General features: G+C 34.5%; 1 protein-coding gene across 6 annotated transcripts in view; it reads right to left on the bottom strand.

Annotated features, from left to right (window-relative positions):
* grn (GATA binding protein grain) overlaps positions 1–13,800 on the bottom strand; it is a 114,512-nt gene that overhangs the window by 89,974 nt on the left and 10,738 nt on the right. For all 6 annotated transcript variants that reach the window (XM_073084408.1, XM_073084410.1, XM_073084411.1 and 3 more), the window contains exon 2: positions 10,126–10,518. In XM_073084408.1, coding sequence (XP_072940509.1) covers positions 10,126–10,372 — 247 coding nt within the window. In that variant the 5' untranslated portion in view covers positions 10,373–10,518. The remainder of the gene's footprint in view (positions 1–10,125; positions 10,519–13,800) is intronic.

Genomic DNA, 13,800 nt, shown 5'->3' with positions numbered 1-13,800 from the left:
GTTTTATAAACGGTGAAGAAATTAATGTTTACTTAACGTTTAAACGAATATTAAAGGCTCTACGTAGATTAGCTTTTTCATAAACTAATCCCGTAATAGTCTGGCTGTAATGGAATGGAAAATTAATAGATTTATAATTTGAAACATGGTCGTGACCTTCTAACTTACCATACATTACCTTTGCACATTTTTTTTTTCATTTAATATCATTGTTTTGGTTTATAGATGTTTAAACTATTCTATATTTATTTGATGGTCCACCATTTAAAATAACTCTTCAACCCAAATTAGACCGAGAGTCTTAACGACCTGCAATTTCTTTTATTTCATTGAAGTAAATAAAGAAAACAAACAATTGATGCAATCGACTTGATGGTCTGTTCTCAAATAAGATTGGGGTCTTACATAATATCAGTAACAAATTCACTACCACAGGGATTCAATTGGAACGATTCCCCTACGTATTATTCCCTTTAAGTACCTACTAGATCTTGCGAAATATAGCAGCACTCAACAATGTTATTGTAAGACAAAGAAAGACGTAACAGTGGTGCTACCTCAGTCGAACTACAAAGAGTTCTATTTGAAGTCTACAGTACTATTCCTTGAATAAATAAATCAGACGCGCTAATGTCTATTGTCTCAGTATTTAAATAATGTTCGTGGTTTTATATCCACTTTCTTGGACGCGATATCTAGGCGATTAAAAAGTTGGTTAATTAGGTCACCTCGTGTTTGGCGGTAATAGCGATCGTTGGATGGAGTTATACAACAAAGAGCCAATAAAATTAATTTGTTACAAATTAATTCACTGTACTAATTATAGTCGTCACATTTATACATTTGTATATGATCTAACAAGCAATGCCAGTCATGTACGATTGTTCATGAATAAAAAAATAAGTAGTGATTTTTTTTAGATAAATAAATAATGTTGGTAGCTTCAATATTAAAACTTTTGTCATACGCTTGGCATGAAAAGCTATGCTACAAGCGCTTGCAAACCTACACAAACCCAAACAAAGGCTCTATCCACACGATCGAATTTGTGACGGTTTGGCATGCGTGCGGACGAGGCATTAAAAATCGTAATTATACAATACATCTTGTTCTACAAAGACCCAATAAATATTAGAACCCATTTTTTAAATTGATTACTTGAGTAATAACTAATTAGTTAGTGTAAGAACCAATACCTATACCTAATTTATGTAGAACAATAGGACTCTTTCCACAGTTTAAACTATGATTTTCTAAATTCAGAAACATTTGGAATGTTTAATGAACTGCAATCGATTGTGGACGGTGCTCCCTAACAAAGAACCAATAAAACTAAAGCGTGTTGTTAACTTGTTTGTTCGTCGATCGATTTTTCTAACTGTTGCCGACTAACTGCTTCACAAAACTATTTCACGTCACGAATATGCTACGTGACTTTAACTTATATGTATTGTTTGAATGGGATGTTATAAAACATTAAAGAAATAACAATTCTACCTATAAAATAAAAATTCATGATTGGCCGAGGATTGAACTCGGACCTTTTTTCTCGTCAAAGAAGACTAATAGGTATTGCAACCATTGTATGATGCTGATCCAAAAAGTTTTAGGCGAGTTAAAAAAATATGAATATTAATTGTTACATAAATTATTATTTTAATACCTACTTTGTTTGACAGTGAGGAGATTTTTTCGATTTTCATTGGATTACAAAATGTATTTAAGAGGACTGATGTTACACCTATTTTATCAAAGACTAGGGCTGATATATTCTTGTGTGGTACGGTGATTCTTATAACTTCGACCAGGGTTGTCAAAGTATTTACTGACAACACTTGTGACCTCATGTGGTGGTAATTTAGAGCAATAATATCGCGGAATTGAGACATTTTAATATGTAAGAGGTACTTATACATAGACATGTCAGCCCAGTAACGTAAAAACTCATACTAAGGGTTAGTATGAGTTTTTACGTTTTTACAAAAATAACTGTTTTTATATTTGTTTACGCATTTCCCATACATTTCCAGTCAGTTCTGATACAGTCTGCCGGGGGCGCTGAATGGAAATGTATGAACAAAAACTCATACTTAGGGTAAAGTTGTATGGATCGTAGTCACATGACATGTTATCATGAGTACACATTACATATGAAAACGTCATTTGGAGGTGCTAAATCTATGCTCTTTACATCAGGTGGCGTTGCTACTACACAACACCTACACATTGCGTCAGAGTTTTTTCTTCAAAGCAGCCGCTTGTTAAATGTATTGTGACGGCTAATAAACGCCGCTCTAATGAGTAACGGGCCCGTTTGACTTAATTAATCGTGAAGTGCTTCCAGTACCGACTTTCGATTTTTTTAACCCTTCAACGTAATACGTTATTAGCGCTAACCCTACACGTTTAAGGGCTTTAACTAACGACACTAAGAAAAGTAATGTCTTACACTTAAGTTAACCGTAGATAATGCAGTAATAATTAATAGTTTATTGTACATTAACACGATTATAAAATTGATTGTTAATTTGTTATATAGTTTCTGAATTATTTGAAACAAAAAGACTTTTTTAGATCTTTTATTTTTAGACGAGGTTTTGCCCGCGGCTTCACTCGCGTTACAAAGTAATACTTTCATCCCCTATTTTATCCCCTTGAGGGTATAAATCAAAATCCTTCCTTAGCGGATGCCTATGTCATAATATCTACCTGCATGCCAAATTTCAGCCCGATCCGTCCAGTGGTTTGGGCTGTGCGTTGATAGATCACTATGTCAGTCAATCACCTTTGAGTTATATATGTTTAGATAATTATTAAAAAGATGATGAACTAATCAAGGGTAAGTTCAATGTAGGGTGCCGAACAAAGTAGACGTCGATTTTTAATACGAGGTTGGAACACAACCTGATCTGATGATAGGTAAGTCAGATATTGCTAGGGCTTGCTTGTCTAGATGCTGCCTTTCTTATTTTTACCCTGAATTCAGCTTGATTTGCCTTCATGCTTTTCTCACTCTGACCTTGCCTTTGAGCAGTTCCATATTATAGGTTTCCTTTCTATGTAGATACAGGAGATTTCAATAGCACTACACAGAAAAAGGAGACACCTAAAGTATATGCCTATACACTCTCATTCTCACTCCCAGAACTATATCTCCTCCAAAACACCACTTCTTGAAAAATTAATTATATGGTAAAAATAACTCTACAACGTAACAAGTTACGGTAATATGAGTATTTTAAAAATACTGTGTTACGGATGGGCGCCTGTGTAGGTCTACAACATATATGATTGATGTTACTTAAAGTATAAAGGGTGGGAATATATAAAAATTACGAGGTATTCCATTCTAGTAAACAGATGTAGGTATTCTAAGAAGCGATACTGACAATGGGCCCTTTCTAATGTTATGAATTATTTATTCACGCACAAGTATGTTACATTCATTCAAACCTTTACGTTTCATACCTAAGTTATGTTTTTCTGGGCTTAAACTCTACATATTTTTCTATTGCGTAATTTTAAAATAGTAACACTAATTCAAACGATCTTATTTTTTACGCCATCTAATTATGTGCGGAACTCTACATATTTTTTTCATTCATTATCTATTTTACCTTTATTAAAGATCCGAAATATACCACATAAACGATAAAACAATCAATAAACTACAAAACTCTATTTTGGTTAAATACGAATGGCACTAAATGTAGCGTCTGGAAAGTTTGAGCAATATTCCATTTCCGAGCGCGTCGCCTACGACGCGTACTCTCCGAATCAAACTCTACACAAATATTGACTCTACTTCTACACGCTTAGCTCGCACCTTGAAAACAACTTTGAATGGCCAGCCATTGTATCTTTGTATGTGTTTAGTGTATCTAAACATGCATTGTATTTAAGTATTTAGATGTGATATGTATCGTATAGGTATTTAGAGGCAATGTAGAGTTAATCTTTGTTTCTCATTGATTAAAATTTTAGCGCTATGAATTACATGTATTGTCCGTAGATTCACCTTATGACGTTTTAAAATTATTTATTTATTTATGCACACAAAAATACAACACAAAAGAGCTATATCTAAAATTTAGTGCAAAGGCACTGCTTATTTTTTTTTATTTATTATATTATTTATTTATTTCATAAATCCTTCAAGTAGGTCGTATTTTTAATACTTACAAATTCCATGTCTTTTTTATATAAGACGAGACCAGACTGTCTACGTTATATTGAGTAGTTACTGGGTCTGAGATATTAATCGATTTAAAATAGAATTCATTCCTAGTTACCTACAGATTACGGACAAGTTAACACCTCTATCTAACGACTAAATTGAAGTATTTCTTATGAAATCACCCATTTCGTTAAAGGTATTATTAGGTACTAGAATTATAGAACAGGTACAATATTGAAAGCCTGCGTAAACCTAGCATATGCAATTGTATTATAACGCATGTACAATTGTTACATGTAATAATTAACACTCGATTATAAATTTGATAAAATAATCGATTTTGGGATTGGATATCATAGGTAGTTGATAAAAATATACTTCTGATTATCAGTCGATAACAAAAATCATTAATGATAATTTTATTGAAAATTGTTTATCATTAAGATAATTACGTGACTTGTAGGTATCCCCAATGTTACCCTGTTATTACAAAATAACATAATAATAATTAAAAAGTCGCCGTAAATATACCACTATACCAATAACTTAACAATTTTGCTCAAAGTATTTGCAAGAGAATTAGTACTAAATTTCATAATTTAGGCAGTATAATTAACATACTTATCGTAGCAAGATAAGAAACTAACTAGATACCTAACACTCATCTCTTATCTTGTCAAACGCCATAAAGCAACGGATTCAAACAGTCGGCATTTGCGAAACAAAAGAAATTGACATGAAATTTTCGCAAGCACAACTGAGTAATAGGTGAGTACAGAGGAAATAATTAATGTTTCATGGCATCATTATTTTGTGGCATGATTGCGGCGTATGCGTGTGCGCCTGGGAGGAGATGTCGCTGCGCAGGCGCAGGCCCCGCCCCCGGCACTAATTGCGCCAATCTGCGCGACGGCTCGCACGCACACACGCATAATGACACACGCACACACGCACACTCGCACACACCGCATTAGGCAAATGCACGCATGTTTTTTTGTACTGGCAATTCATTGTTAAATCGTAAGAGAAAATGTAGCTGCACTGTAATGAGCAGTTACAAGCATTCAGTAATATTTAATATTAGTATTACTGATACGCAGATATATTTTACAAGCTTATTGTTTACGTCGACAAAAATAACGTGATAAAAGAAGGTGGTAGAACCCTTTGTGGTTCAACTCTGGTGGTACCACTGCCATACCTATTTCTACCTAATAACAGCAGTGTTAGGCGCTGCTGTGTTCTGGTTTGAAGGGTGTGGTAAGGGAGACAGACTTTTCCGAGGCGTTCCAGCTTAGTCCTCAGGGGTAGCAGCGCATCTGTGGCCTACCTCAGGTAGGAATATCTAATCCTATCTGGGGTTGATTACAGATGTCCATGAGCGGCAGTAGCACTTACCATCAGGTGGACTGTATGCTCGTCGGCTACTCCTATACTACAAAAAAAAATAAGCAAAAGCAAGGGAAAATGAAATGATTCATAACGAAGGTCTGATGACAGGCATCTAGTGACTAAAGGGAAGCGACCGGCTGAAAACGGTGCAGTTTTGAAAAACGAATGCTTAGTCAATTAAATTGGTATAGTGATGAGTTGAGCAGACATCTCGTTCATTTACTTACGAGCGGCGTAATTGAAAATAATCGACTCTAAACGAAACAAAAGGAAAATGACTTCAATCCAGCTAACAGTCGTCTGTCTGGATTAACTTGACGTATTGGACATAGACATACACGTTGTTTTTTATTTAATACGTACCAGGTAGGTACTCATCGGAATTTGAAAGAATATGTCATTAGAATAATATAGATAAAACAAAATAATAATTTAATGCACAGATAAGATAGGTTGGTTTCATTCAAATGAGTAGGTACTTATATTATAGATAAAAATAGAGTAATTCTTAATTAATGTCAAATTAAAAAAAAATGTAATGTTAAGTATGAGAGGATATGAAAGTTAATCAACTATTTTTAATGCAAAAAAGTGTTCAGTAATTTCAAGAATCGATCATTACAAAATCAATAGCTAATTTTCCGGGAAGAAAATTATAAAAACAATGGCATGCGAATCAAAAGGACCGATAAGTAAGGAACATGTAAGATCGTAAGTCAAATCACTTGGCTGAATGAATAGGAGCTTTATTAAAAAGCTGTAGGTGACGGCCGCTCGTACGTGGTATGACGTAGCATTCCTACGTCATACCATACAATTGTCACCGGCCAATACGCGTGAAATCGATCAGACGATACTGAGTGGATTGAATAATGGGTTTTGTTTTAGTCGACTTTCTACGAACGATACAAACAAAGGTCGTGTACCTTCGCTCCTGCCGTTTGCACTTTCACGGCGTGTGACTGAGAAATAATAAAATGTTGAAAGAGATGGTCTTATCAGCGCATCTCTTTTAATCTTGTAACTTTTTTTGAAACGTGCTTTGGATTCTTGTAATTTGCACGTGAGGTCTATAAAAATGATTTGGTCTGGATGAAATGGTGTACGACTGTTTTAATCGTCATACCTACTGGAAAAATTACATTTACGACATTAGTTAGATATCAAATTTAATGTTAAAAGGAGAGCCCTTCGTGGTTCAACTCCGCACGACCTACAGTCAGTCGGCTTATAACAACAGTGTGAAGCGCTGCTACGAGTACCTTGTTTATATATTGTTTGAAAGGTGTAATAAGGGACAGTCACGTATAAGAGACGTTCTTACTTAGTCCTCCTAAAGACCTTAGGGAGGACGCCGTACTTATCTGCGGTTGATAGTAGATTAAAAGTGGGTTACATCGTTTGCTACGTTTATATTAAAAAAATAATAATAATAACGAAGGATTTGTATGAACTTTCGCTATGTTGTTTTTTCGATTAGGGGTCATAAGTCAACTTTCCTAAACCGTTTAATATTAACACATAGATGATTCACACTCCAAATTCAAATGTTTGACCCAAACGACGCCAGTGAATCTTAGACGGAGTGAAATAAATAATTTTGTCCATATCATCAATCCCGCCAATAAACCATAAATTATCGGGTGCGTCAAATGTTGCCAGTATCGCATTACGGCTTGCCCATTACCACGGCTCTACGGCTACAAAAAATATATCACCATCACAGATTATAAAATTAAATAGACATACTAACAGATATAGACATCGAGTTTCTTAAAAGCGCGATATTAAAACCTGTTGAATTGTTGATATTTAATATTTCGCACTCAAAATTTATATTAGCAGTGTTAGAATTTTTGTTTTTTTTTCTTTTGTAGATGCTAGTATATGATCATACGACTGGCTTAATAATTGATTTACGGTTAGCCACAATTTCAATTTTTTGAAAATGCCCACTGAAATATCATGGAAGTATAGCTCAGATAGCAAGAACAAATGTATGCACAGTAGTGTACATCAGATTACATCAGATTCACTATTACGGATAATAAATCTGTACTCATATAAATATGATAACGTAGATACCTACATACTGTATATTTTCAGATGAACACCTTTACATTTTACCTCATATACGTACCCACCCAAACGTCTTTATAAAGCACAAAATGTAAAAACCTAATGCTCGCGAATTCCAAATTTATTACACGGCTTATCTGATGAATATTCTCATTGAATTACGTAACAATTACTTCGAAATAAGAGTAATTTTGTACACAATACCTAATGATGTAGGTACATAAGCTATGCGGCAATAAGTAGGTACCTACTACTCATTTAAAGTGGCTTATTATGTTAAAGCAACGTACCCACCGCATACATAGTGTAATCTATCTGTAAATAGGCACACCTACAAATATTTATATTTATTCTAAACGCCTATTGATTACAAACTGTTAGAATATTGAAATCGACTTTCCAGGTAACTTATACGAAATATATTTGTTTGTATGTTTTTCTTCTTATATAATTCAAACATTTCATCTTGAAATCATCTTATGTATGATAAAATAATATTTTTTCTTTAATTTCTACCTCTTGCTTTTAAAAATTATGACGTTATGATGTACCTTATGTCCTTTATAAAATACATTAGGCATTTCTAATGTACTTTACGAAGTACACAATTTGAATATTAAAAAAGGATCACGAAAAAAACTTTCATATTAGTATTAGTCTAAAGAAACTAAATTTTTAATTTAAATTCTAAATCATGAGCCCATCTTCTTAAAAATTCAAAATCTATACAGGCAGAACCATAGATGCAGAACTAGCGAATATAGGCACAATTAATAAACAGTGGTCAGGTGACGCAACTGGTCGTAAAGTATTCGAAACTCCAGTGAAAACGATCCGAGTTGTCATCGTCGCAAGTTTACACGCACCTCAGAGCTGTTAAAAATATGGTTTATTGCTTTTCGTATTGTACCCAAGACGACCTTACCGGCAGAACAAAGAAAGATCATCGAATAAGTAAATAAAACTCTGAATTAATTACTAATGTTTAAAAGTAGTTCGACTGTAACGGTCATACTGAATATGGGGAGGCACATGTAGGTTATTATGTAATCTAACCAATAGGAGATTGTGACGTTCTGTCCTTTCAGAAGGACTGATCCTATTTTGGGTCGGTTATTAATATTAATGAACTGCATTGACCGCTTAATGTCAGGTAAACTGCACCTTTGCTTTTTCTATGACACTTAAATTACACTAATGTACCTACCTACTACTTACATGTAGATATATACCTATTTATGGCAAAAAATGATTGGATATCTAGATTAATCTCCTGCATATAGCTTTTCTCACTATTAAGTAAATAAATGTACTTATTTCCAGTAAAAACATGCTGGCATTTGAAATACACAAGCAATATCGCAGAAAAAAGTAGTATCGAAATATACCAACGTTTATAATTTCAAAGCTATTATATAAAAGCGGCAATAAAAAAGAGATGAGAATCAATGTTTCAAGTAATTTTATAGTACCTAATCGAGCCCGCTGCCGTGTGTCGACAAATGAATTTACCAGATTTAGATATAATCAAAGCGACAAGAAGCCGCATCGTGACTCTCGACATAACACGATAAGGGAGTGCGTTTACAAACAGCCTAAAATCGGATCCGAGGGGACACACATAAACCATGAAACATAAGTGCTGTAACCGACCAAATCGATTCTCGGTTCCGATTCCGAGAAGTGACACAGTTTCTTAAGTGTCACATCACTACCGACGCATCGCTTAATAAATTAAAAGTATAAGCCGCATGCCAATCTAGCCTTTAAGGACGCGCCTCTAGACGATCTTTCGTGCGAGTTCGAATGAGTGGTTAAATTATAAAGAAGAGCCACCTGTCTCCACGAAAAACTTTATAGCGGCCATAAAATTTAAACCTCAAAAGGAAAAACAAAAAGTATGGAATTATTTTTTTCTTTTACGGTCGAGGCCCATTTTAGATCGTGTTTACCTAAGCTGTCACCTTACAGAATGGCGATTTTGACTGGTCGGGTCCGTTGAATTAATTGTGGAGTTTTGGAGAGATATCTTCTGATGGGCGATAAGGCCGGCTGCCTACCGTCCGTGGCAGCAATTTGCTTTAAATACTGACAGTCGCTCGCCGAATTACTGGCCCGCTTAACATTTTTAATTATAACGAGTCGCAGTTCTGCTAAGTTTTTGTGTCCCGACGACCGTGATTTATGGTACTTAGAACTCGCGTTCGGTATGTGACGTACTTTTTCAGTTATGGCAAGATTTATTTGTTTTATAACTGTATAAAGTATATAATAAATACTTTGTAAATCACGTGTTTTTGTTCTACTTAGTTATCTTAGTCCATACAAATTCTGTTTATACTATGTAAGCTAGAATGTAAGTAAGAAATGTTCTGTGTTAGTCAACGAGTTGAGCCTCGCCGTATAAATTTTCACTTACACGGACAAATCCTAGAACAATGGAAGGAAAGAGAAAATGGATTAAGTAGAGCGCTTACCGTGCGAGCCGACCGCGGCCGAATAAGGGGCGTGCATTTGTTGATGGTAGTAGCGGGCGCGGCTGTGGTGGCCGCCCTCCAGCGGCGAGTGGAAGAACCCGTCGCCATTAGCCTCCGAGCTGACGTCGCCGGCGGCCGGGCTGCCGTTCACGCGGCTGTCGTACCACCGCTGCTGCAGCGCACCCGCCCCCGCGCCCCCGCCCTCACCGCTCATGTCCATGACCGCCGCTCCGACCTCACAAACCATGCATCCCTTTATACACACGCACTGTAAGTCCACACTCCTATCTGCATTTCAGTCCGTACTAGTTCAGTCGCTCGTTAGCGCAGGCCGAGCACAGTCTTAGCATAGCCACCTCGCGCCGAGCCCGAACGCCATCACGCCGCCCGTATCTGAAAAGAGATATACGAATCGAATTACGTTCGAGGGGAATTTTCGCTACATCAAAGAAAAAATCAAAAAATATAAGTCGGTATTATGTCAAAAAGGAGACAATCAATTAAGATAAAAGTGGCGCGCTATCGAAAGACGTCCGTGATATCGATACGCTCCCAATTTGATTAACTGATATACCGCAAACAACACTCGATACGGCTGCGATAAGGTGTAACCGCGCATTAAGCGTTGTTAGCCAACCGAGCCGTGATTTTTATTACCACTAAACTCACTAACATATCTGTACATTGCATCTAGTACACTATGTGTAGGTATTTAAAATGGCTACCGTTATTTTTTAGTTAACATGCAAATTAACGTTAAATAAACGGTGTAAGTTATTGAGGAACTATTTTATCTATTGACAGTATTGCTGTCAATTAAGCGATCTGTCGTGCGAGCATTAAACCACATTCAGGATCGCATGTTCATATTTTATACGGTTGGACAGAAGTGTGACAAGTGTCTAGAATAACTACGAAATTCCGTGCCTATCTTTCATTTTACAAAATAACATAGAGCTAAGGTGTTTGGTTGGACGCCTCGCGAATAAATAATTACATATTACCCGGCTATCAGAACTGTGTACACGGGCCAAGAATTCGCCTGATTTGATGAATTGCCACGCTAGCCAAATATACAACATTTAAGGATTGCAACTTAAAGAAAATGATCTTCATACGCAAACAAAATGCACTAATAAGACAATAAAACATGTGCTTAAATAACTTTCCAGGTAAGCCACAAGGTCTGGATCAACAGTGGACTTCTTTACTCAACAAATATATCTAACAATAAAACATGCCTAGGTTTTATGTACTTACACGCAAAGAATAAAACATAACATCAAAGAGATCCTACACAACGGCACTTTTTACTCCTAAGAAATAACTTATAGAAGACTACGCAATGGTTGGCATTTGATAAATTAAAATCAACACACTACAAGGTTTCAAACTGTAAAGTAGCAAGAATAGATAGTAGTTATTTATGTGTAGATATTTAATAAACAAATTTGTCACACAAATATATTTACGTAATTCAATGAGCTGATAAAAAACATTGCACATATGTCGCTTTAAAGTAAAATACTTATATTGACGCTATTGTAGAAGTAAGAAAAGTAATAAAGGCAAATTGGACTAAACTACAGATACGTCTTAAAATTATTTCATGACCAAGAATATGCTTTTAATATCAACGAATATAACACTTTAGAAGCAGTTACACTGGTTATCACGGCGAAGTGTCAATTTATTCCAATTGTTTCAAGTCATCTCATAACAAGGTTGTCTTTCAAACCGGTCAAATAAGTAGAGCTGTTACAATGGTCCCATAACAATATCTCGAATACAATAGAATTTTAATTTGTATGTCTTATACGAAATGTTTTAACATAGTTTTTTTCTAACACATATGTGCCTATAGATTAAAATATTTTTGGATAATACGTATATTGCCCATATTGACCAAACTTGTAGGGGGTGATCAAAATGGCGTTGAATATTTCTTAAATAGACATAACTAAAAACCCTTTGAGTACATTAAATTAGTATTTTGTGAGCATGGAAAGCTCATCTGTATTGGAGTTGTTTCAAACATCCATAAATATATACTTTCAAAGTAAAAACATATTTAAATGAAATGCATAAAAAATCATCCATCAACATTTTTCCAAGTTTTTTCAAAAGATACCAACCGTATGTTAAATTATATCGATAAGCATAGACTTTATATGAAAATCACTGTAAAATTAAGGCAAGCAAAACCACGGGCGAAGACTTATGAAGTATGAATTAATACATACATTTGTGGAAACATTCAACATTATTAATTAAGTACTAAGATAAGATAGGTACGTCAGAACCCGAAACGATAATATCGATATAATAGACGGTATCAGGCGCAGTGATTAAATTATTATCACACGTGATAATACGAGTAGTAGGTATTCCATTTAAGTGGTTAGTGCTGTATAATTTAATCCTTATTGGATTATATTTAGACACTGATATTAGTCGATATTATTGAAGTTATACTGCTGTAGGCGATAATAAAAATGTTTTTTTTTTAATTTTAAGTAGGTATATGAAAACTACTCGTATTTGGGAAATAACTCAATTTGAGAAAATACTACTCGATAGCAAAATATTATTATTACACAATAAAGTGAAGTCTACCAATACGCACTTGGCCCGCGCGGTGGACTATACCCTAATCCTTCTCATTATGAGAGGAGACCCGTGCCCAGCAGTGGGACAGTAATTGGTAGTTGATGTTGATGATGATGATGATTACACAAAAATACTGTAAAAAATCGAAAAAAGAACTTTTGACGACAAAACGAAACGAAATAAAATCTTGTTAAAAATACTATTAATTGGATCTACTACATCTATTTTCAAAATTCATTTAAAACCGGGAGCATTGCAGTAGTCATGTTCCCTATATCCATTTTACTGTTACAATATTACATAATCAGTACTTGTGTACATATTTGTTCCCCAGACAACTGCTTGAGGAGCAGTTGATAAGATTCAAGTATGTGATATAATTATTAGCGATAACGTCATATTAAAGTAATCCTTTAAAACCAATATTGTGATTTATTTCAAAATTTAAAAGTAGGACTAAATTTATCGCAAAGTTATCTAGTATCTTTTTATACTGTGTCATAGTAATCTAGTATGGTCTTATACACATTTATAAAACACGTTTTAATATTTTCTTTCGTAATAAAAATAAACTTAAAGATAAAATTGTAGCATCGTCGAAAATCTTGCTATTACATATTATTTATTGTGTAATTAATTATAATGGTTTTTATTAACTGTTTACACTGGTGTAGGTACTTCAAAAAATAAGAATAATTATTTAATTAAGTTATTAATGTAGTATAACTACTACATAAATAAAATTATGAAGAATCAACAAATGTTCAAATTAATTACTTAATTTAACCTAAGCAAAAAAAAAATAAGTATTCGTAATTTTAAACAAAATGGGACATAAAATACACCCTTAAATCTTAGTCAATTTACCCATTTTAACTATATTTATATCAAAATTATAAAAAAGTTATGACGTAAGATAAAAACTGAAAACAGTTCTCAAAAGATAAATTCCAAACTAACACCCGAAAGATAACGTGTACCGCGTAAATATTTGCAGTGTTAGCGATAGATATAGCAAAACAAATCGCTCTTACAAGATCTCACCAATAGCTGCTGATAAGATGA

The sequence above is a fragment of the Epargyreus clarus genome, unplaced genomic scaffold, assembly GCF_041222505.1.
Source record: "Epargyreus clarus isolate Ecla_fem2 unplaced genomic scaffold, WU_Ecla_fem_2.2 ptg000021l, whole genome shotgun sequence".
Classification (NCBI taxonomy): Eukaryota; Metazoa; Arthropoda; class Insecta; order Lepidoptera; family Hesperiidae; genus Epargyreus; species Epargyreus clarus.
Note: the sequence above shows the minus strand (reverse complement) of the source record. Positions and strands in the feature narration are given on the sequence as shown.